At 40.8% G+C, this 22839-nt stretch overlaps 1 protein-coding gene across 1 annotated transcript in view; it reads left to right on the top strand.

The window, feature by feature from the left end:
• The window catches only part of LOC145402267 (uncharacterized), a 141429-nt gene that overhangs the window by 99966 nt on the left and 18624 nt on the right, over positions 1-22839 (top strand). Inside the window, exons 2-4 of the mRNA XM_080274398.1 lie at positions 7322-7478; positions 10659-10790; positions 14721-14952. Coding sequence (XP_080130524.1) covers positions 7322-7478; positions 10659-10790; positions 14721-14952 — 521 coding nt within the window. The remainder of the gene's footprint in view (positions 1-7321; positions 7479-10658; positions 10791-14720; positions 14953-22839) is intronic.

Raw genomic sequence — 22839 nt, 5'->3', positions numbered from 1 at the left:
GATGGGGGATGATAATTGGGTGAGGAAGGTCTATCTATCTATTGCCAGATGCCTCAATCCCGTTTGGGGTGGCCACAAACAAATCGCCTCCATGTCGCCCTGTCCCCCGCCATTTCACTGGGGGTGGGGTTATGAGGGGTAGACTGAGAAAGACATGGGACGAGGTCATTAAGTGTGACCTCATGGTTAAGGGACTGAACAGGGAGGCTGCAATATATCGTGCAGCATGGAAAGCCGTCATTAGGCGACCAAGGCCGATGCATGCAAGCATGTTGGAGCCTTAAAAATGAAGCGAAACAAAACAAAATGATATACACCCACTGCAAATTGACTTAGGACCTACACACAGAATTGCAATGGGAGAGTTGTCTGTCTTTGCTTTGTGTTGCCACCTCTACTAAGTGAATTTTTTGGGCAAGATGTAACTGGCAATTCCTCTGGTGTTGGCGGGAGGTGGTGAAACACTTAGCACATCAGTGCTTGCCTAGAAGCAAAAGTGGGAGTATTCGTTCCCGACGCTCCGATCTTGCACCTCCCTCTTTTTTCATATGCCATACTGTTTGCCCTGTTATTTTCCTAGAGTCGAGTTGTCATGCCTGGAAAGGACAGCTCAAGGGATGAGAAGGTCGTTATCATTGCATGGAGGCAGGATAAGGTCCCTATCAACACGATTTGTGAATGTACTGGACGTGCAAAGTCTACCGTCATGAAGATTCTTGTTGCAGCGCGCAGCCTGCCACCTGATGTCATACCAGAGCACAAGCATGGCTGTGAAAAGAAGAGGAAGACCTCCAGAGGTACAGATATGCTTCTGAAGGGAGAAGTAATCAAGATCCTTGACTGACAGCAGCAGAATTGAAGAGAATACATCCCCAGCTGTTACAAGGCATCTCTCCAACACTGTGGTTTGTGAAGCCACACCGCAGCCAAGAAACCACTTCTCACTGACCACATGAAGAAGCAGTGCATTCAGTTTGCCAAGAAGTATGCACACGGAACATCAGATGAGTGTTATGTTTTCCGATGAAAGCACATTTCAAGGGTTCCAAGTGCATTATGCCAATGTTCATCACCCTGCCTCCCGTAGTCGATATGACCCTGCTTACGCGGTGCCGAGTGTTAAGCACCCACAGTCAGTAATGGCATGGGAGTGTTTCTCAGGTGAAATGGGATGGGGAGACCTCTACTTTCTTCCTAAGAACTTGGTGATGAATGGTGGCCAGTACATTCAAGTTCTGAAAGATCATTTATTAAACTTTTTTGCTATTCAAGGGTGCGACTTCTTCATGCATGATTCAGGTCCATGTCACAAATCAAGAAAGGTGACAAAATGGCTTAAGGATAATCAGATTGAGGTCCTCAACTGGCCTGGCAACAGTCCAGATCTAAATCCGATAGAACACTGCTGGGCAAAGATGAAGAAAATCATGGCAGAGAAGAAGACACCCAATCTGGACAACCTCAAGACTGAACTGACAAATGTTTGATGCAAAGAAATGTTCTTAGATTACTTAAGAGATTTAAGTGATTCCATGCCAAAACACATCCAACTGGTCCTGAAAAACAAGGGAAACATGATTTCTTATTAATGAATGGCATTTCATGAACAAACATTGTGATATACTTTGATCTGTGTTTTTTAATGCCTTGTAGGAGGAGGTCCCAAGTCAGTTTGCAGTAGCTGTATATGCAGTAGTCACTCATTTATCCAGACACGTTCATTATCTGGATGCTGGACCTTGGCTCTATTAAACCATTATCCAAATTTACTTGCTATTATCTGGATGTGAAAGTTCCCGAGAACCTCGGCCAGCAAGCCGACATGTTCAAACATTTGGTATCGTGGCCCTGGGCTTGAGCCATGAACCGGAAGTAATCCATAACCCACAACCAGAGCTAAAATGTCCATCCGCTTGTACTGAATGCTGAAAGCCATGCGCTTGTCCGATCACTCCCAACGAGTCTCCAGCACCCAAATAATATGACTGTAACCCGCAAGCAATGTTAAAGCATCCATACGCATCCCGACCAACTGTCCAATATCGTGCAGCCACTGGGCTAAGTCTTTCTCAGCTTCCACCACCATCAAACACAGACCACAAGCCACAAGTACATGTTCGGTGACAGTGGCCGTCCGCCTCTCTACCGAACGTTGATAGTCCCTTGGTCACCGTGAGTTGTGTTCCCGCATGGCCACTCAATGTCTAACAGACCGCAAGCCCCAAGTAAATGTACGTTAAAAGAGCCCATCTGCCTGTTGATAGAAGGGGGAGAATCCTGCCCACAGCCTTGCTCCCCCCTCCCCATCCTGTCCCTTCCTCCATACTCTCCCAGCTCCCCCCTCACTCCCTCAGTCTCTACTCTCCTCCGGGGCGATAACACTGACTCGTGAGCTTTCAAAGTTTTTTGCAATTTATTCAGCTACTATTGGTCATATTGAAATTCCACAAAATACACGAGAAAGCTTATGAAATACTGCATCTAGACATATGCTTAGACCTTGGAAGGTGCTGGCAAAATTTTGCACTAGGATGGTGGGAATTTATATGAAAGTAAGTTTTACTCCTGAACACTTTATTCTCACTGCATTTATGTACATTTACTTAGCAGTTTTATGGGTTCTTATTAGCTTATTGTATAAACACCAATGAAGATGATTGCATACCATTTATACCAATATAACCAATTTCCGGTGGCATATTTGGCCACAGAATTTTTTTTTTGAGCCCCAGGCGCAATCACTCGTCACAGATAACTGATTTCTTACTGTCTTAAGTTTTTTTGTTGATTTTTGTTGGTTATGTATTGTTTTCATGATGTTTAGCATTAATTTGGATAATCCTGTGTGTGTTTTGATGTCTGAGTATGGCAGAATGACCGGAAAATAGTGTCAAAAGTAGGAGGGGTACTGTACATATGGTAATGTATAGGTTGGGTGTTTATTGGTTTTAATTTTTTTTTTTTTTCACTGGCGTTTCGTGTTTAGCATTAATATGGATAATCCTTTGTGTGTTTTGATGTCTCAATATGGTAGAATGACCGGAAAACAGTGCCAAAATTAGGAGGAGGTACTGTACATGTAGTAGTGTATAGGTCGGGTGTCTTTTGGTTTTCAGTGTTTTTTTTAATTCTTTTTTCTTGGATTTCTTGGTGTTTAGCATTATACTGGATATTCCTATGTGTATTTTGATGTCTAAATATGGCAGATTGACCTGAAAACAGTGCCAAAATTGGAAGGGGTACTGTACATACAGTACAGTAAACTCCTGATTATCTATCTTGGCGCTACCCGGCATACGACATTATTTGGCGTAGCTAATGGCTGAATTGAAATGTTATCTGGCAGAAAGCATAAAATCTTTGACAGTACCCGGCATGAAGGACCCTTTCTTCTGCCCGAAAGTATATTATTATCCTGCCTAAGACACCTTTCATCATACCTCCAGCCTCAACCACAAAAAAAGAAAATAAGGAAACAAAAAATAACGGCGTTATACTGTACATGTACCGTAATATGACAGGGGTGGAGTGATGGGGGAGGGAGGGAAGGAGGATTAACGGTTGGTGGGCCTAGCAGCTCACGGAGTGTTTGGTGGTGGGAAGGGAGGGGAAATGCAGTGGTTGGGAGTAGAAGAGTTTTGATTGGCTAAGGGAGGAGAGGGAGAATTCTAATGCAGAGTTTTCGTTGGCTGGCAGGAGGAAGGTGGATGTTCTCTAACATTCCATTGTTTTCCTCTACTGCTATGATGGCGATATTCAAAAGAACCTACACTCCACTCTCTGTCTCTTCCAAAACTTTATTATTATTATTTTTAAATGGCATTGTTGCAGTGGGTGTCCATACAAAACCTGGCTGGCCTTCTAGTGCTGCTGAGTCTTTCTGACACATTGTACTGCTGCCCCCCCACCCCTCTCCTCTCCCCTCTAGTAAGTACAACTTGCAATGTTGTGTACATCACGCCACTGTACAAGTGACTGTTGGATTCTTCTAAGGCACCAGTGGAAGTGTATTGGAAAGAAGAGCCAATTAACCCCCGGCATCCTGTCGACGTGAATTAACGTCCACACGTTTTGTCACTGCCAATCCCGTCGACGTACATAAATGCGAATCAATTGCAAGGTCCCCAATTTGCACAATTTTCAATTTTTGCGAGTGATTTTTGGTACATATACACGGGACACCTTCCTCTACAAGATGCCAGGCAGGGACAATGCCTTGTCAAGCATGACCTCCTCCCCCCCCTGCATGCCATTGTCTTAGCAATTCACCCGTTATCAGTGACCTGGCCAGTAAAGCCATGTCATGTCATGGTATGAAATTCAGGGCCAGAGTGTTTCCCCAATCAATGACAATGTGGAGGACAACCTATACATAGCATTAGAGGAAGAAACAGTCAAAAATGATGATCAGGTAATGTGGCAAAAAAAGGTCAGATATGGTGATGAGTTAGTGAGTGAAACAATGCTTATAATGCTTATATTACTGTTTGAAAACCAATATACTCTCGTACTACATATAAATTCGTACCAAGTACAGTAAATAAATAAATACCGTTTATGAGTGGTGTGAAATAGTTACCCTCCCATAGAACTCGTTTTCTTTGGTGCCAGCCTGTTAGAAAACCCAGTCAGGTAAGGAGGTACTGTTACCTGGATCGAGTATTTTAAACCTCAGGTGAGCGATTTCTCTATGAATTTTTGATGTTTCTCACCAAAAGCGGAGATTTGAGCAAAAAAAAAAAAAAAAAAATCCAAAAATGATCGGGATTGGGAGGAGTCAGTGGTGGAAAAGTGGTCGGGATGGGGTGGGTTAAATTGTGTTACTAAACAAGAAGATTGATAAAAATATGTTTATTTTACTAAGCAAAATAATCATAATACAAAGGAGTTATTTAATCTATCAATCTATATACCTAGGCTGCTTCCCCCAAGGAAAGGGAGGTCATTTAACACAATACATAAAATCATTTAGACAACTGTTTCTTCCCAAGTGTAGTTTGCCCTTGCTACTACGAGACAAAAGTTTTGTTGTGTTCTTTGTGGCAGATTGCTAGAATTTCAGTCGAAGACAGAACAGTATAGTGTACACAGTACAGTACAGTAGTGAAGCATGCTTCATTTTATTCATTTTTTTTTTTTTTTCTTCTTTTTTTTTGATGTTTTCTGATTTTTTTTTTTTTTTTTTTTTTTCAGTATTCTCTAATAATGTCTTGGTCACCACCACCATCATCATCATCATCATCATCATCATCATCATCATCATCACCACCACCACCACCATCAACATGAAATGTGTTTCTGTACATAAGATTACAGTGTACCTCACAGTGCATACAGTATTTCAATATTAGGAAAGTCTTTTGCTGATTTTTGACGATTTATAGTGTTTACAATAACGGGTCTTCTAGCTGGGGGAACTTTGATATAAGCCCCATCGTCAACATGAAATTTCTTCTGTACATAAAATTACAGTGCACTTTTTTTTTTTTTTTTTTTTTTTTTTTTTTGGCGAGGGAGAAGGAACCAAAGGCCGCGAGCCTGCAGTACATTACAGTACAGTATTTTATATTAGGAACATTTGTTAGCTGCTTTTTGACATGTTTCAGTGTTTTGTAGGGGCTAGACAGTGGATAAGTGTTACAGGGTTGGGGGGGTTAGGGGCTCCTAGGGGGGATTTTTGCATAACCTGGCTTTTGACAGTATACATCAGGCCTTTGGTTCTAATACACCGGATAATTGTGAGTTTACTGTAGTGTATAGTTTTTTTTTTTTTTTTTTTTTTTTTTTTTTTTGATATTCCTATGTGTGTTTTGATGTCTAAATATGGCAGATTGACCTGAGAACAGTGCCAAAATTAGGATGGGTACTGTACCTACAGTGGTGTATAGGTAGGGTGTTTTTTTTTTTTTTTTTTTTTTTTTTTTTTTTTCATGGTTTTCTTGGTGGTGAAAATTATTTTGGATAATCCTGTGTATGTTTTAATGTCAGAATATGGCAGAATGACTGGAAAACACCGCCAGAATAAGGAGGGGTACTATACACGCAGTAGTGTTCAGGTAGTGCATTTTTTGGTTTTCAGTGGTTTTTCTGCATGGTCTTCTTGGTCTTTAGCTTAACTTTGGATATTCCTATGTGTGTTTTGATGTCTAAATATGCCTGAATGACCAGAAAACACTGCTAAATTAAGCATAGGTACTGTACAAATAGGTTAGGTATAGGTTGGAGGTTGGGTATAGGTAGGGTCTGGGTATGGTAGGGAAATAGTGTTCATTATCCTGATGTTGCCACTACCCGGACATGCCTTTGGCTCTATTATATCCGGATAAATGAGGGATTACTGTACTACCCATATATTAATTTTGCCTTCCAGCAACTGTGTGTTGTTTGACCATATCCTGTGACAGATGGTGGTAGGTGGTGGTGACTGTCATCCACTCACTTGATATGCCATCTGCCTTTTCCTTCCCCTTTTTCGTTCTGTCTGTGTGTGCCCTCCTCTCTTCCTACTGTTCCCATTCCTTTTTGTCACTTCTTGTTGCTCTTCTTTCCTCTTCAGGTAGTTCTACACTGAGTGATAAGTCTATGGTTTCCTGTAACCCAAGAAACCATTTATGACACTGCATGGTTACCATATAGCCAAATTATGGGGCTCTTGGAACCTGCAATGTGCTTCTGTTAATTGGGTCTAGAGATTCACATATGACATCCATTCAGGAACCAAACATCCACACTTTTCCCTGTGCCTTGTTGTGGCGAGGTACTGTCAGTTTCAAGTGAGTTCACTGCACAGGATGGCCCTGTAGAGGCACTTGCTTGTCTGCAGTTGTTGAGTCTGCTCAGCCAGACAGGCTGAAATTGATCAGCAATACAATCCTGTTAGGTATGGCCTCATCAAAAGACCCTCAAGGTGTTTCTATCCCTGTTTAGCGAAGACTCCTCCTTTCATAGCACACAACTTTCCTATACATACTTAATTTTGCACAATATCTCTCCACCACATTTCTTGATCTCTGTTTTTCTTCTGCTAGCCCTCTTACTTTCATAAAAACTCTTAGTCAGTCTTTCCTTCTCCATTGTCTCTATGCCCTGGACATCCATTTACAGTAAATTCTCGTTTTATGTCTTTAATTTGTTAGCAGATATCACTGTAATTTCCAGTATTCCCCAGATTTTCTGAGCCAGTACTGTACTTGTACTGTGGATTGTCTGTAATAAAAATAAGGTTTTTATAATACCTTGGTAGAGCACCTCTTCACATCATTGCCTTGCTATATCCACTGTAGACTCCTGTTAACACTTTCTGCTTTGCCACTTATTGCAGGGAGCAGCCCATCTTCTCCTGCAAGGCACATGTCTTCCACATCGACCCCAAGACCAAGCGGTCGTGGATCCCGGCGTCGTCCTCAGCCGTCTCTGTCTCCTTCTTCTATGACTCCACCCGGCAACTCTACCGCATCATCTCTGTTGAGGGCACCAAGGTAAAATACAGTCAGTCCTCAATTAGTGTCTAGGATGCCTGCAACCATTGCATCAAAATGCTGGAATCTTTAGGCCTTGTGATATTTCACTTCTTTATTCAGTGCATTCCTTTTTACTATTAAATCCACACTTTATCTATCTATAGCCTAACGCCCTAATCCCGCAAAGGGTGGCTATGGACAAAACGCCTCCCAAGTGGCTCTGTCACCCACCATTTGACTGCCCTCCCCCCAGCTCATACCCCTGCTCCCTCGTATACCTCTCAACTCCATCCATTGACCTCATCCTTGGTCGTCCTCTCCCTCTCCCTCTCTCCACTTCACCTACATACACCCTCTTAGTCAGTCTTTGATTCTCCATTCTCTCCACATGTCCTCATTAAATTTTAGAAAATTTGTTAAAGTTACATTGGCACCTAGAAATTTAATATGCCAGTTTTTCTCAGTTTAATGTACAAGTTATGTGGAAAAAAAAATTAAGATATTTTGCAACACACTCCTGACTTTATGATGAAACTGCCTCCATAAGTGAAACTGTTAACTGAAACATGATCTTGGTTCATGACCTAGGAGTTTAAAGCCACATGTTTTAAATTTATTATGTTGCCTGCAGTGTACAACCTTTCCCTGACTAGGGCCTTTGACTATCAGACCATATATATATAATTCTGTTTTAGAAAGAAAAGACTGCTTTACTACAGATCTGTATGTTGCCAGGTAAGCTTACAGTCATATCCCTGCCATGAATAATATGTGTTTCTTCAGGAAGGATGAGAGACTGGGAGATTCTGCACTTTCCCTTTCTTTATCCATCTTATAAACATAAGTTGTAGTTAGGACAGGGTTTTGTTGATAAATTTTAAATAAATGACCCAGCATTATTGATCACATACTTTCATCTGATGTGCTTTCAGCAATAGCAGTGTTGAATTTTTCAGTTTTTATAGATCCAGGGATCCCTTAAAATCTTGAGATTAATTTCTGTTGGATTTTTTTTCTTTCTTTTAATAATCTTCACCATAATTCATAAATTAGAGTGGAAAGACCCGTCTCTCAGTCAAAGGAAGAGTAACACTGCTTTTTGCTGGCAGTTCTCAGTGTAACTAAATGATGTGTTCTCAAATATCACAGCTGTAATAAGTGTTGCTTTTGTGTGTGTGTATGTGTGTGTGTGTGTGTGTGTACAGTCTTGATATTTCAGTGAGGAGGGTAGGATCCAGTAAAAGGAAAGGGTATTCAAAAGAACCACAAAGTGAAAAACCATCAGCTGTATGGAAGAATTACATGCACATTTTGGAAACCATGCATTAGGAAGGCACTGTAGTACCAGTACACATAGTTGTTCGCTTGCCAGCCACAGTATGAGATCCATAAGAGGAAACATGTAGATTTTGATTTATTGACTGGATGTGATTACTACCCTGTGTTGGCACTGTTGAGAAGCTTGCACATGGTGGAGTTGTGCAATGTGGACAATGTGAAGTAGCTGCTGTGTCCAGCTAGAAGCCAAACCTCCTCATATACTTTGAATCTTTCCAAGGGGAAGGACCCTGGTCTGACTCTGGCAAGGTGCTGTCTACTACAAGAGAGCTTGATTTCCATACACAGTGTAGTACCCTACTGTACCTGTGAGACAGCCCTACAAGGGCAGTTGCATGCCTGTGGTTGACGGGTCTGCTCAGCCAGATAGACTGGAGTTGAGCAACAACAACTGCAGTGTGCTAACAGTTATTTGTGCCACGTGTAGTATTCAGGTGGGGGCGGTCACCATCCACTCACTCATTGTAGTGCTGCTGTCGGGTGTCTCTCCTTTCCTCTCCTCCATCCTTCGTTCCCTCCATCCTTTTCTGTCTTCCTTTCCTTCATTCTTTCCTTGTCATTCTGCCTACGGGTAACTTTACACTCCCTCTTCTGTCTTTCTTTCCTTCATTCTTTTCTCTTCCTTCTGCCTGTGGGTGACTCTACACTGAGTGACAAGCCAAATGGTTTCCTGTACACCAGGAAACCATTTACTGCGCTGGGTGGTAACCATAGAACCAAATTTTGGTGCCTGGTGGTTTAGTGGGTAATTATTATACTCCCGTAGGATTGAGCCGGTGAAGGTTTACCCGGTATATCCAAGGGATGGTTGGGGTTGATTGCTCATGTAATGCCATCATGGATGAGTGAGGCTGGTCACTCTCATCTTAAATGTCGGGACCAACTGCCTAGCCCCAGGCTCTTACGCTCCTATTGGGGCAGTGTAGGATTGGATGATGGATGGATGTAGTATTCAGGATACCAAATTAAAAATGCTCTGTGTCAACCACACTTACTTTTCCCATCAGAGATGTAGGTATATAGGGCTTGTTACGTTATTAATTGTATGTTTTATATACAGTAGTCATAGATTTTAATATTTTTCATCTCAGTAGCATACACAATATTTGTATTATATTTAGCTTGTATTTCAATCAGCTCACTCTGTGGAGAGTGTATGTCAATGGAGGAAGGGAGGTTGTGGAGGAGTTCACCACATAAAACTCTTTTGATAAGTGTTTTGTCTCACCAAATCTCTTTCCATATTGGCTCCCCTTGGTCTCTTTCATTTTGCCTTATTGTTACAGCACTAGTTCTTGATTATCACAGTTACACTGAACACTCTTGCAGTATTCTGAACTCTGCATGCATACCATTTGCATTACGGCAGCCATGCAGCATGGTCTGTCTCTCCACACACACTGTCCTAATCTGAAATAAAGAATTAATCAGTATTTTCATGTATACAGTTGAACATCTCTGGAACAGTCTTCCTCCATTAGTCTTTGTTCCTGTTACCTCCAGACTTTTGTTTTGTTTCATGTTCTTTAATGCTAAGGATAACTGTTGGAGGTATTCACCCCCCCCCCCATTTTTGTGTTTAAAATTGTTCTTTAAAATTTCTCTCCACAGTAGCTAGCTACATAGCTCTTGATCAAAAAATTATATTCCATGTATACATACTTTTCATGATTGCCTCTGTAGCATAGGATGCAATAATCAAACTACTGATTATACAGTACTGTACCATACTATATACTGTATAGAGAATTCCAGTGTAGACATTTCCTAAACTGTGATAATAGTATATGTATGTTATGTTTTCTTAGAGTTTGAGCTAAGTGTAAATAACTTTTTTTTCTTTTTCTTCTTCTTCTGCAGGCTGTGATCAACAGCACCATTACTCCCAACATGATGTTTACAAAGACCTCGCAGAAGTTTGGCCAGTGGTCGGACATGCGTGCCAACACTGTATATGGCCTGGGCTTCTCCACCGAGGCAGAGCTTAACAAGGTAGGTACAAAGGTTCCATGCACATTGTTACCCTGTTCAGCACATGTTCACAGCACCGTATCAGCTCGCTTTGCCACCCATTGTGTCCTTTCATATATACATATATATATATATATATATATATATATATATATATATATATATATGTGTGTGTGTGTATATATATATATATATATATATATATATATATATATATATATACAGTATATTTAAAATGTGGTAGGTGGGGGCAGTCACCATCCACACACCTGATGTAATGCTGCTCTTGGGTGTCTGCCCTTTCCTCTCCTTCATCATTCTTTCCTTCCATCCTCCTCTGTCTTTCTTTTCTTCATTTTTTCCTGGTTCTTCTGCCTACAGGTGACTTTACACAGTCCCTCTTCTGTCTTTCTTTCCTTCATTCTTCCCTCTTCCTTCTGCCTGTGAGTGACTCTACACTGAGTGACAAGCCAAATGGTTCCCTGTACACCAGGAAACTATTTACTATGCTGGGTGGTAATGGTAACCACATAACCAAATTTTGGCGCCTAGTGGTTTAGTGGGTAAATGTGGCACTTCAGTTGGAGTAAGCCGATGAAGGTTTATATCCAAGGGATGGTTGGGGTTTATTGCTCATGTAATGCCACTCAGGGATGAGTGAGGCTGGTCACTCTCATCTTAAATGTCAGGACCAACATGCCTAACCCTGGGCTCCTACACTCCTTATGGGGCAGTGTAGGATTGGATGATGAATGAATGATCTATACAGTATATATATACTATATGTATATATATTATATATATATATATATATATATATATATATATATATATCATCATCAGCCGTTTGAGTATCCACTGCAGGACCGGCCTATCCCGACCGGTCGGGACGATACAGCCAATGTATCTCTACCAAGTGGCTTAGGCTGTCTGGTAGAGATTGTATGTAGGGTGAGAAGTGCTTGTAAGTGTAATTGTAATGTTGGAGTGGCTTTGGATGTGTGTGTAGTCTGTGAACCAAGTGTAATCAGCCCGCGCAAGCTGAGTGGGTGCAAACATACTTTATAGTAAGCGACACTGGTTCAACCACAGCACCCCTTGTGTTCGCCAATGCAGTACGTGGCCGGGTGAACACTCTCAAAGTTTATGACCCTGGCGGGGCGCGAACCCTGGCTCACCCGTGTACAAAACGCACACTCTACCACTGTACCATAGAGGCTCCATATATATGTATATATATATACACACACACACACACACACACACACACACACACACACAGGCATACCCCAGCTTAACGATCTAATTGATTAGGTAAAACCCCATCATTAGGCGGTGTATCGTATATCAGGGTACTTTTTACATGTATTTCAATGTGGACTGTTTACCATCCTCAAACCAAGTCCAGAACCCACCCAGATGAGCCCAAAAACAGGTTTAAAGGCAATCTAAATGGCCTAACAGCTGTCAAGGAAGCAAACCTAAGCCTAACACCTGTAAATAACTCACTAAAACCAACAAATCACATCTGGATATTGTCAAATATAAATCTGGAAAAAATCAAGCTTAGTAAACTGTACCCCAAAATGACAATGTTCACACCACCTGTGGCTAAAACACATTAATCAGAGTTTAAAAAACATTTAATAAGTCAACCTAAACACATAGTTTTAGTCTAAAATATCATCAAAGTCAGTAAGAAAAATCAAAACCCATCATTAAACTGCGGTTCGGCCATCGTTAGGAGGTGTATGGTGGTATTTCTACTCCCATCTTTAAGCCGGGGTATCGTAAAGCGAGGTATTGCTGTAGTATAATGCAACAATAATGTCCTTACCTGCTTTGAATGAATGTAATATAACTTTTAAATAAACCTTGCATTATGCGATCATCTGGCCACTTTATCTCCCAGGACAAGTATTTTCAACCTCCTTAAAGACTTGAATATTTAAATAATGAACTGATACTGTAATATCTCTGCAGGGTGATGGAAGACTACAGAAATACTTCCCACCATAGCATTATGAATTTTGTAGTTGCATTAACAAAAGTTTCCACTCTAACTACACCTCAGATTGTAATGGGTCTATAAAAGTTCGCGTTGCCTAGAGGCAAAGCGGGGATCCTTTCTTTGGCTCAGTGGTAACATGCGCGCATGATAAGCGCGGGGACTGATATCAAATCTTGGCCAGGACAGTGTGATTAATTTGTTAAGTTTCAGTGTAGTTATTACATTGGTGGTAGCAGTGGGATGTGAGGCACGGCATGGAAGGCAATGATGTTGTTGGTTAGCTGACAGTGCAGTGCCCTAGTCCTTACATCCCGGGGATGAGCTGTCTGGTGTGGTCCACAGCATCCCCAATAGTGGCCTCCAATGCTGTGCTACCATGTGCTGAAAACTGACCAAATTAATCACCAAGGGGAGAAAAGAGTGATGTAATGGGGTTTGTAAAAGCCCGCATTGCTTAGAGGCAAAGCAGGGATCCTCTCTTTGGCTCAGTGGTAACGCGCGCGCATGATAAGGGCGATGGCATGAGATTGAATCTCAGCCACGACAGCGTGATTTTGTTAAGTTTCAGTCCAGTTATTACAAGATCTCCAGCGTGACAGTCATATATTGTTGGGCTTATGTATTTGTTGCCGTTGGAACAGTGTTCCAAAAACAGAAAGTTTTATATCTTCTATAGTATACCATATGTGTGTATGAAGAGTGATGATCATTAGGCTCATTATATTATTCACTGTACTGTCCACCAAACCATTCTCATTAATTTCACATAATTGAGTTAGTTCAGGTACTGGTAAAGCCTATAGTGCCATGGTCAGCATAAGGGATAATTGCACCTTCTCCATAACCTGTAACCAAATGCTCACAACAGCAAGTGAGCACCCATTTCAGTTGCAGATGTAGTAAGTGCCATCAGCCCACAAACACTGTAGATCATTTAGATGTTGATGCTGTTAGCAAAAATAAGCTTGCATATCTAATTCAACAAAAGCAGTCCTCCTAAAAATGGCAGTTTAATAATGCATTTTATATTTCTCAGGCACGATTTTTTTTTAACATGGTGATATGATTTTTTTTTAAAACATGGTGATATGATTTTTTTAAAAACTAAAATGATGAAAATACCAGTAACTTTATCATCAGTGCATGTTGATAAGATAGTAATCACTTCAGTGCAAAAAGGTATGAGGTTTTACGGATGAAGGTTGATGGATGTTATGTTCTCACCACAGGTTATTTGTCTTTTTACCGCCATTCTTACCTACATGTGTAGAGTGTACTCATTTTGTGTTTCTTGCATACCCATCTCATCCTTAATTGGAAAATAGAGTTTAAGATGATGATGGTGATGTGTTAGGATGGTCCAAATGAATGTTTGGATGATGATGAAGATGTGTTCAGACAGTGATGATGATAATAATGTATTAGATTAGGTTAGGATGATGATTTACCAGAGTATTTATGGTAGGTGAGGGTGCTCACCATCTATTTAATGTAGTGCTGCTTTTGGGTTCCTGCCCTTTCCTCCCTTCCTTCCTTCCTTCCCTCTTTCCTTCCTTCCTTTTCTGCCATTCTTTCCTTCATTCTTTCCCCTTCCCTTTGTCTAGAGGTGACTCTACACTGAGTGACAAGCCAAATGGTTTCCTGTACACCTGGAAACCACTTACTACGCTGGGTGGTAACAATATAACCAAATTATGGTGCCTGGTGGTTAGTGGATAATTAAGGCACTCCAGTCAGATTGAGCCTGGGCAGATTAATATCCAAGGGGTGGTTGGGGTTTATTACTCACGTAATGCCACTCAGGGATGAGTGAGGTTGGTCACTCTCATCTTCAATGTCAGGACCAACTTGCCTAGCCCCAGGCTCCTATGCTCCTCATGGTGAAACACAGGATTAGATGATGAATGAAATGAATGAATGATAATATGTTTTGCTTGCAGTTCATCGAGAAGTTCCAGGAGGTGAAGGAGGCAACACGCTCAGGCAAGACCAATGGGACCATCGGAGGGGGCGGAGTCGTGTCGAATGTGGGCAGTGTAGGGGGTGCCGCTCCCCCCCCAGCTGGCGGAATGGCCTCAGCTACCGCCTCACCCCTCACCAGCCGGTCCAAGGCTCAGTCAGAAAACCCTGGGGCTGCCGTACCAGCCTCTGAGGTCAACGCCATAAGTGCAGGTCAGGTCATGAAACTGTTTGGGATAGGTTTGTATGGGACTGTATGCTAGGAGTTGTAATCTCATTGGCTTAGGAGGCACTGTAGCACCTGTTCCGTACCATTTATTTTTATATCTGAATGTCTAGCACTGCTCTGTACCAGTTATTTCTTTATCCCATTGTCAAGCACCTGTTCCGTACCAGTTTATTTCTGTATCTGCTACATTACTATATTCCTGTATTGTATTTATGCAATCTGTACCTATGTAAAAGTAATGTGAATATCATAGAAGAGTCAAAATGAACAAAGCAAGTCATGAAGAAAAGCTATTGTGAAGTGTCCAGTGCCAGTGAGAAAGCAACATGTGGTTATATGCCTAGTGAATAGACAGAGGTATTTAGTTAGAGTTACAGTAAGTCCTTCTTATAAGCTACAATTTTTTATGATAATTTTTGGTCTGAAGGTCGCAATAACTTAAAGAAAATTACTGATTATAAACTGATTTTGCCAGTTCCCTCAGTACAGTACTGTATGCAACACCAGTTAATAGGAAAAAGGTATTATATTCAGGAATACCGTATTTCACTGACTTGTAATAAGAACTTACTGTTGATGTGAGTAAACCGTTTTTGCCATTTAATTAGAAAGTTTTGTTTTTAGACAGATGCTATACGTACAATTCATGCTATTAACACATTCGTTATTGTAGAAACTGCATTTCGTTAATGTGGTTACATAGTCTGGAATTTGTAGGTACTGTACAGCACTGTATTGAATGAAAAGCTTCATTTGACAGACATTTTCATTGTTGTGTTAACTTGCTTGGCTGTGTTGTATGACAGTTTTCAACATCTTCCTTTAAGCCCTTCATCCTGAAGATGTCATTTTTATTGTATTCTTACTGATACTTAATGATTTTATTCAGCTTAGGAGGATGCCTTAGTAATAGAGCTAACAAAGGCTATATCTAACCCCTCCTGTTAGAAATATCTCCCTTGAGCTGAATAAAATTGTCTGGAGAGTGAGAATGAAAGTACAAAAGATGTCATTGTGGTGAAGGGATTAAATCTGCTCAGCTTGTTGTGGCATCTTATTGATAACTGCCAGCTACTGTATACAGTTGTATTTGAATTTTTGTGTAGACTTCTTTCAAGTTTTATATTAGCAAGGGCACTTTTTAAAGGTAATTTGGCTCATTATTATTGGAAATGGTTATTAGAGCTTTTCTATATGATATATAATACTTTTGCAATCTTGCAATATATTAACACATCAGGGATATTTGATTATTTTTCTTTTCAGCACATTTTACAGTGTACAAAGATGAGGATATTCGTGAGTGTTGTCTGTCATGTTTCTCTCTCTCTCTCTCTCTCTCTCTCTCTCTCTCTCTCTCTCTCTCTCATTTCTTCTCTTCTTATGAGACAGAGATTCTACTACATTGAAGTGACATGCAGCTTTGGAAGTGAAGAATGGGATAGATTAATCCATTCAGCCTGATGTCATTTTTGTTTTATCCGTGCTTCCTCTTAAAGGTTTGATTCAGTCTGTTATAGACTTTTGAACTGGAGGGGTTAGATACAGCTTCAATAAACCCTTCAGTATGAAAGGTCTTTCCTAGGTAGAATAGAATTATCTGGTAGCAACAAGAATTAAGTGAAAAGGGTGTGAATTCAACAGTTTAACAATCTCTTTCATCTTCAACTAGCTAAGTTTACAGAATATATACAGTATTGTAACAAAATTTATGATTCATGATGGTATAAGATATGATATTTCTATTGGTTGAGGAGGTTGGGAACAATGAGTTTTTTTGAAGAGTAAAGGCTGTATTTTACAAGCAGTATCTTTAACAATGTATCATAGGTAACTCAGTCCTGCTGGTGACTGTTTTGGTATTACTGGCAACTTTTCATGGTCAGTGTGATAATGAGGGCCCATGTGACATTCTTTAAACCTTGCCAGGAGAATATCACCTAGACAGAGTTGGCAGGAGAAAGTCACCTGAAATTGCTTGTTAGACTCCCTTCATATTTTATTATCTGAAGCAGGACCCCTTCACTTTGATGACAGATTTTTTCTTTTTTTACCAGGGATCCGTTTCAAACTGAATAGGCTAGATGGTGCCTTCATGGGATTCTCGTAAGCTAAACAAGATATTGTAGCTATAGAAAGAATGGAATATAAAATTGTATAATCATACTGATAGGTGTATTTAACAGTGCACATTTTCAAAGGTAAGTGGGGGCATTCACCATCCACTCACTCAATGTAGTGCTGCTTTGGGTGTCTGCCCTTTCCTCTCTTCGTTCCTTTCTTTGCTGCCCTTTTTTCCTTCATTCTTTTCTCTTCCTTCTGCCAATGAGTGACTTTACACTCCCTCTTCTGTCTTTCCATCATTCTTTCTTCTTCCTTCTGCTGACTCTGCACTAAGTGACAAGCCAAATGGTTTCCTGTACACCAGGAAACCATTTACTACACTGGGTGGTAACTGTATAACCAAACTATTGCACCTGGTAGTTTAGTGAGCAATTAAGGTGCTCCACTTGGATTGAGCCGTTGCAGGTTTATATCCAAGGGATGGTTGGGGTTAATTGCTCATGTAATGCCACTTGGATGAGTGAGGCTGGTCACTCTCATCTTAAATGTCAAGACCAACTTGCCTAGCCCCAAGCTCCTACACTCCTCGTGGGGCAACATAGGTTTGGATGATGGATAGATTTTCTGTTATGTTATTATTGTACAGAGATCAGCTTCTTCACTCTATCCTTAGGTGGGAATACAAGTCAGTGAGAGCAGTGGAAATGAGTTACTTGAGAGGAGCATGTGGAATGACATGGAGGGACAGGTTGACAAATGAAGAAGTGAAGGAACGTTGTGGGGTGGCTGTGGATGTGGTTGAGAAAATTAGGAGAAATACACAGAGGTGGTTTGGACATGTGGAGAGAATGAAGAATGAAAGACTGACTAAGAGGGTGTATGTAGGTGAAGTGGAGGGAAGGGAAGACTGAGGATGAGGTGGAGGGATGGAGTTGAGAGGAATATGAGGGAGGGGGGGAGTGAGTTGGGGGGAGGGCTGTCAAATGGTGGGTGACAGAGCAACTTGGAGGCGTTATATCTTCGGTCACCCCTCGCAGGATAGGACATCGGGCTATTGATAGATTGATAGATAGATATTCTTTTGCAACCACTGGACAGTTGTGAAAGTTATGATGAAGGCTATTTTGTCCATCCATCCACCCAGCATCCAATCCTACATTGGCCCATGAGGAGTATAGGAGCCCAGGGCTAGGCAAGTTGGTCCTGACATTTAAGATGACGGTGATTTAAGGCGAGGCTGTTTTGTAACCTGTTTAAAAAAAAAAAAAAAATCTAAGCCAAATGAAGTAATCTTGAATTGGCAGGAATTGAATGAATTAAGCTATCTTCAGGCTGAAGGGGTTAACCTAAAATTGCTGTGTTTCACCATACAGTAACTGTGGAAAGTGACTTTCATATGAATGCCTTACTGTAGGATTTTATTGTATTTATCAGCTTATTTTATGATAATTTTCCCCCCTGTACAGTGTTTTCGCTTTGGTGTAGGATTATTGCACTGATTTGCTCATTTGGTATTCATTTTTTTTTCCCCCCCGTAAAGTGTTGCTCTGTACTGCTTCATTCATCTGGGTTTATTTTCTTTTAACAGGTTCCTTCGACTTAGATGATATTAGGAAGCCTGGTATGTGTTTATATACTGAATTATATTCTCGCTTTGGTATGTTTATGTATGAATGTGACATGTCATATGAGTGCATTAGATTAGGTTTGAATAACTTTTTTTTTCTTTTAATAACCTGTCAACAAGATGATTTAATTATTGCTACTGCTTCACAGATTTATTCAGCTTAGAGTAAATCTATCTTTGTGAAGGATGTAGAAATGATCCTCTTGAACCCAATCAGTATAAATATTCATTTTATTTTTTATGGCACCCATTTTTTACTTCATAGTCGACATACTAACACTTCGGCCAGTAATGGGATGTTCGTTTGTTAAAAATAAAATACAAAATAAATAAATATGTAAACATGTGCAGATGATTAAATCTGTTAGGTGGAGTCGGGATTGTAGGTGTTTGAATGGTGTGTGAATGATTGTCTTATCCATTTCAGCTTACCATCTACGCTGTACATACACAAAACCTTCCACAGTCCTTCTGTGTCTACTTTGTCGTATTCTTTTTCCAGATCCATAAACACCTTATTGTCCTGCCCACATGCCTTCCCCACTATCTGTCTCACTGCAGAGATTCGATCCACACATAATAATAATAATAATAATAATAATAATAAAGAAAGTAAGACAGTGTGAAAGGGGAAATAGTAGGGTAGTGAAAGATAGGAATAATAGATTGTTGGTGGAGAAGAGAGAGAAATTGAGGAGATGGAAGGAGCACTTTGAGGATTTGTTGAATGTAGAGAGTGAGAGCAGTGTGAGTATAAGTGGTTGGGGAATGGCTGGGAGAAGAAGAGATGAGAGGAGGGAGGAAGAGATCAGTAGGTCGGAAGTAGTGGAAGCGATGAAGAAGATTAAGCTGGGAAAGGCTCCAGGAATTGATGGAGTGTGTGGTGAAATGCTTAGGTATGGGGGTGAGATTGTTGTGGAGTGGATATGGAAGTTATGTAGTTTGGCTTGGGAAGAGGGAAGGGTTCCAGAGGACTGGAAATCAGGTATAACTGTTCCTCTGTACAAAGGAAAAGGAGAGAGAGAAGTATGTGGTAACCATAGGGGTATTTGCCTTCTTAGTGTGACTGGTAAAATATATGGTAGAATACTCATTGATAGGGTTAGGCATATGACAGAGGAGCTAGTTGGAGAAGAACAAGGGGGATTTAGGAAGGGAAAAGGGTGTGTAGATCAGATATTTGTTCTAAGATGTTTAGTGGAGAAGTATCTAGAGAAGGCAAGGAAACTGTATGCTGCCATCATGGACTTGGAGAAAGCTTATGACAGAATAGATAGGCAAGGTATGTGGAAGGTATTAAGAATATATGGAGTGGAGGGGAAATTGTTGAGTGCTGTGAAGAGTATGTACGAGGGAGCTAGGGCTACGGTGCGAGTGGATGGTGAGCTGAGTGAGTTCTTTGATCTCAATGTGGGACTGAAACAGGGATGTGTGATGTCTCCATGGCTGTTTAATATATATATGGATGGGGTTGTAAAGGAGGTGCAAGGTAGGGCAGTGGATGTGGGGCTGGCCCTAATGAATGAGGGTGAGATTTGGAAGCTTCCGGTGTTGCTGTTTGCTGATGATACAGTATTGTTGAGTGAAGATGAATGGGAGTTGCAAGGTTTGGTGAATGAATTTGGGACAGTGTGTAGGAGGAGGAAGCTGAAAGTTAATGTAAACAAAAGTAAAGTAATGGTGTTTGAGAGGAATGAAGTCACAGAGTGTGCAGTGAGGTTGGATGGTGAGGATATGGAGAATGTGAGTGCATTCAAGTACTTGGGTAGTGTGATGAGTAAGGATGGAACTTTGGGGGATGAAGTACGTGAAAGGGTGCAGCAGGGAAGAAAGGTTGTTGGTACACTGAAAGCAGTGATGAGAAATAGGGAGGTGAGTATGGAAGTTAAGAAGTCACTGCATGATGGTATTGTGATCCCTACCCTGACGTATGGAAGCGAGGCGTGGACCTTGCAAGAGGGGACCAAGTCAAGAGTGAGAGCAGTGGAAATGAGTTACTTGAGAGGAGCATGTGGAGTGACATGGAGGGACAGGTTGACGAATGAAGAAGTGAAGGAACGTTGTGGGGTAGATGTGGATGTGGTTGAAAAGATTAGGAGAAATACACTGAGGTGGTTTGGACATGTGGAGAGAATGGAGAATGAAAGACTGACTAAGAGGGTGTATGTAGGTGAGGTGGAGGGAAGGAGAGGGAGGGGTAGACCGAGGATGAGGTGGAGGGATGGAGTTGAGAGGTATATAAGGGAGGGGGGGGTGAGTTGGGGGGAGGGTAGTCAAATGGTGGGTGACAGAGTGACTTGGAGGCGTTTTGTCTGCGGCCACCCTTTGTGGGATTAGGGCGTCGGGCTATAGATAGATAGATAGATAATCATCATCATCATCATCACCTAACCCAGTGTTGTCCCATGATGAGTGTAGGATCCCAGGGCTAGGCAAGTTGGTCCAAACATTTAAGATGAGAGTGACCAGCCTCACTCATCGCTGAGTGGCATTATGTGAGCAACAGACCTTAACCACTTCTTAGATATAAACCTGCACCAATTCAGTCATATATTAATACCAGCTACCACTAGACAGTATTTTTCAGCCTTAGGGAGGTCTTTCGTAGGAGAAGCATTAATTACAGAGTAAGAACAAGAGGGATAATAAATAGAAAGAGGGAGAGGTGAAGAACAGGGAGAACTAGAGAGGTGAGAGAGTGTGAGGAGGGTGGTGCTGATTGAAAGAAAATAGTGATGATGATGGTGGTAGTAGTGGTGATAATGATTAGGTTGGGGGTGAGAGTTGTGATGAAAAGGTTGGTTATGTGTAGGAGAATGATGGTGATTAAGAGTGTGAGGATAAGAGCAATGACAGTGAGATGTGTTTGAGACTAACAGTGATTATGAATGTCAAGGAGAGTGAATATGAGAGTGATGGTAATTATGAATGTGGGGATGAGAGTGATGATAACAAGGTTGATGATATGCCAGGGAGTGATATTTACTAGTGTGCATGAAAATATGTAAGATTAATGCTGGGACTGTGAGGAAGATACTCCTGTGCTGAGTTAAATAGATGGATGGTAACAAGAATAAGATTACAAGTAGGGGAATATTATGTAACTGTAACTCCTTCACAATGGGGGGCATTATTCTGTGCTACGTAGAATATTTTGGTGGTAGTAATAATAAAATGATAGATATTATTTATCAGAAAGAATTGACACATTCAGTATGGTGATTTTTTCTTTCTTGTGTGTGACTAAAGTGTTTTGTGCTATGTACGAGAGAGTTTACAAGCTACAGGGTTTACACAGAGCATCCATTAACTTACTGTAAGTTGAATAAACTCATCTGGTGGTGGCAAGAGTAAAATAGTGAAAAGGTTAATGAAGTTTGCTTATACCTATATCCTTTCACTATGAGAAAGCTCTTCATTTGTAGCTAAATAAGATTATCTACCAGTAGCAAGAGTAAGGTAATTAAGACATTACTGTATGGAAGGAGGGAAAAGGTGAATGTGGTGTAGAGATGTTAACACACTCAGGCTCTTATGACTCACATTTAATTGAATAAAATTGTCTTACAATAGCCGGAGTAGAATGTTAAAGTTGTCCCAATCTTGAACCAGTTAGGTTTGATAATATTCACTCAGGGTCATATGACTTGCTCAGCTGAATAAATCATCAAGCATTATCTGAAATAAAATCCATTACTAGAGGGGTCCCAGCCATGAGGGGTTCATTATCTTGAACAACAATCATCATATTGACTGTTAATAGGTGGTAAGAAGCACAGAAGTGTGAATGTGTTTACCTGTGAGATGGAGTTATGATTACAGGTGCTTGGATGGTGAGTGAGTGAGAGTGTGGCCCATTCAACCATGCAAAATTTTATTTAGTTTCTCCTTCTATCAGGTTTTATTCTGGCTAATTGAACCATACCTTACCCTAACCCATGGATATGAATGATGATGAATGCTCTGATGGAAGATTTTGTGTGTAGTGATATTGTATGTTTATTTTAAGTCACCTTTTTTGACATTCTTTTTATCTGTGAACCCTTTCAACTTGAGGATGTAATTTTCATTGTATTTTGACTATTTCCTGACAGTTTTTTTCAACTTTGGAAAAGCCTCTTGTATTGAAGGGGTTTAATGAAGGCTAATATATAACCCATCCAGTTCAGAAAGTCTCTCC

The sequence above is a fragment of the Coenobita brevimanus genome, chromosome 6, assembly GCF_032717465.1.
Source record: "Coenobita brevimanus isolate Jiangsu-jjx chromosome 6, ASM3271746v2, whole genome shotgun sequence".
Lineage (NCBI taxonomy): Eukaryota > Metazoa > Arthropoda > Malacostraca > Decapoda > Coenobitidae > Coenobita > Coenobita brevimanus.
The sequence above is the reverse complement of the archived record's forward strand: the minus strand, read 5'-3'. Positions and strand labels throughout refer to the sequence as shown.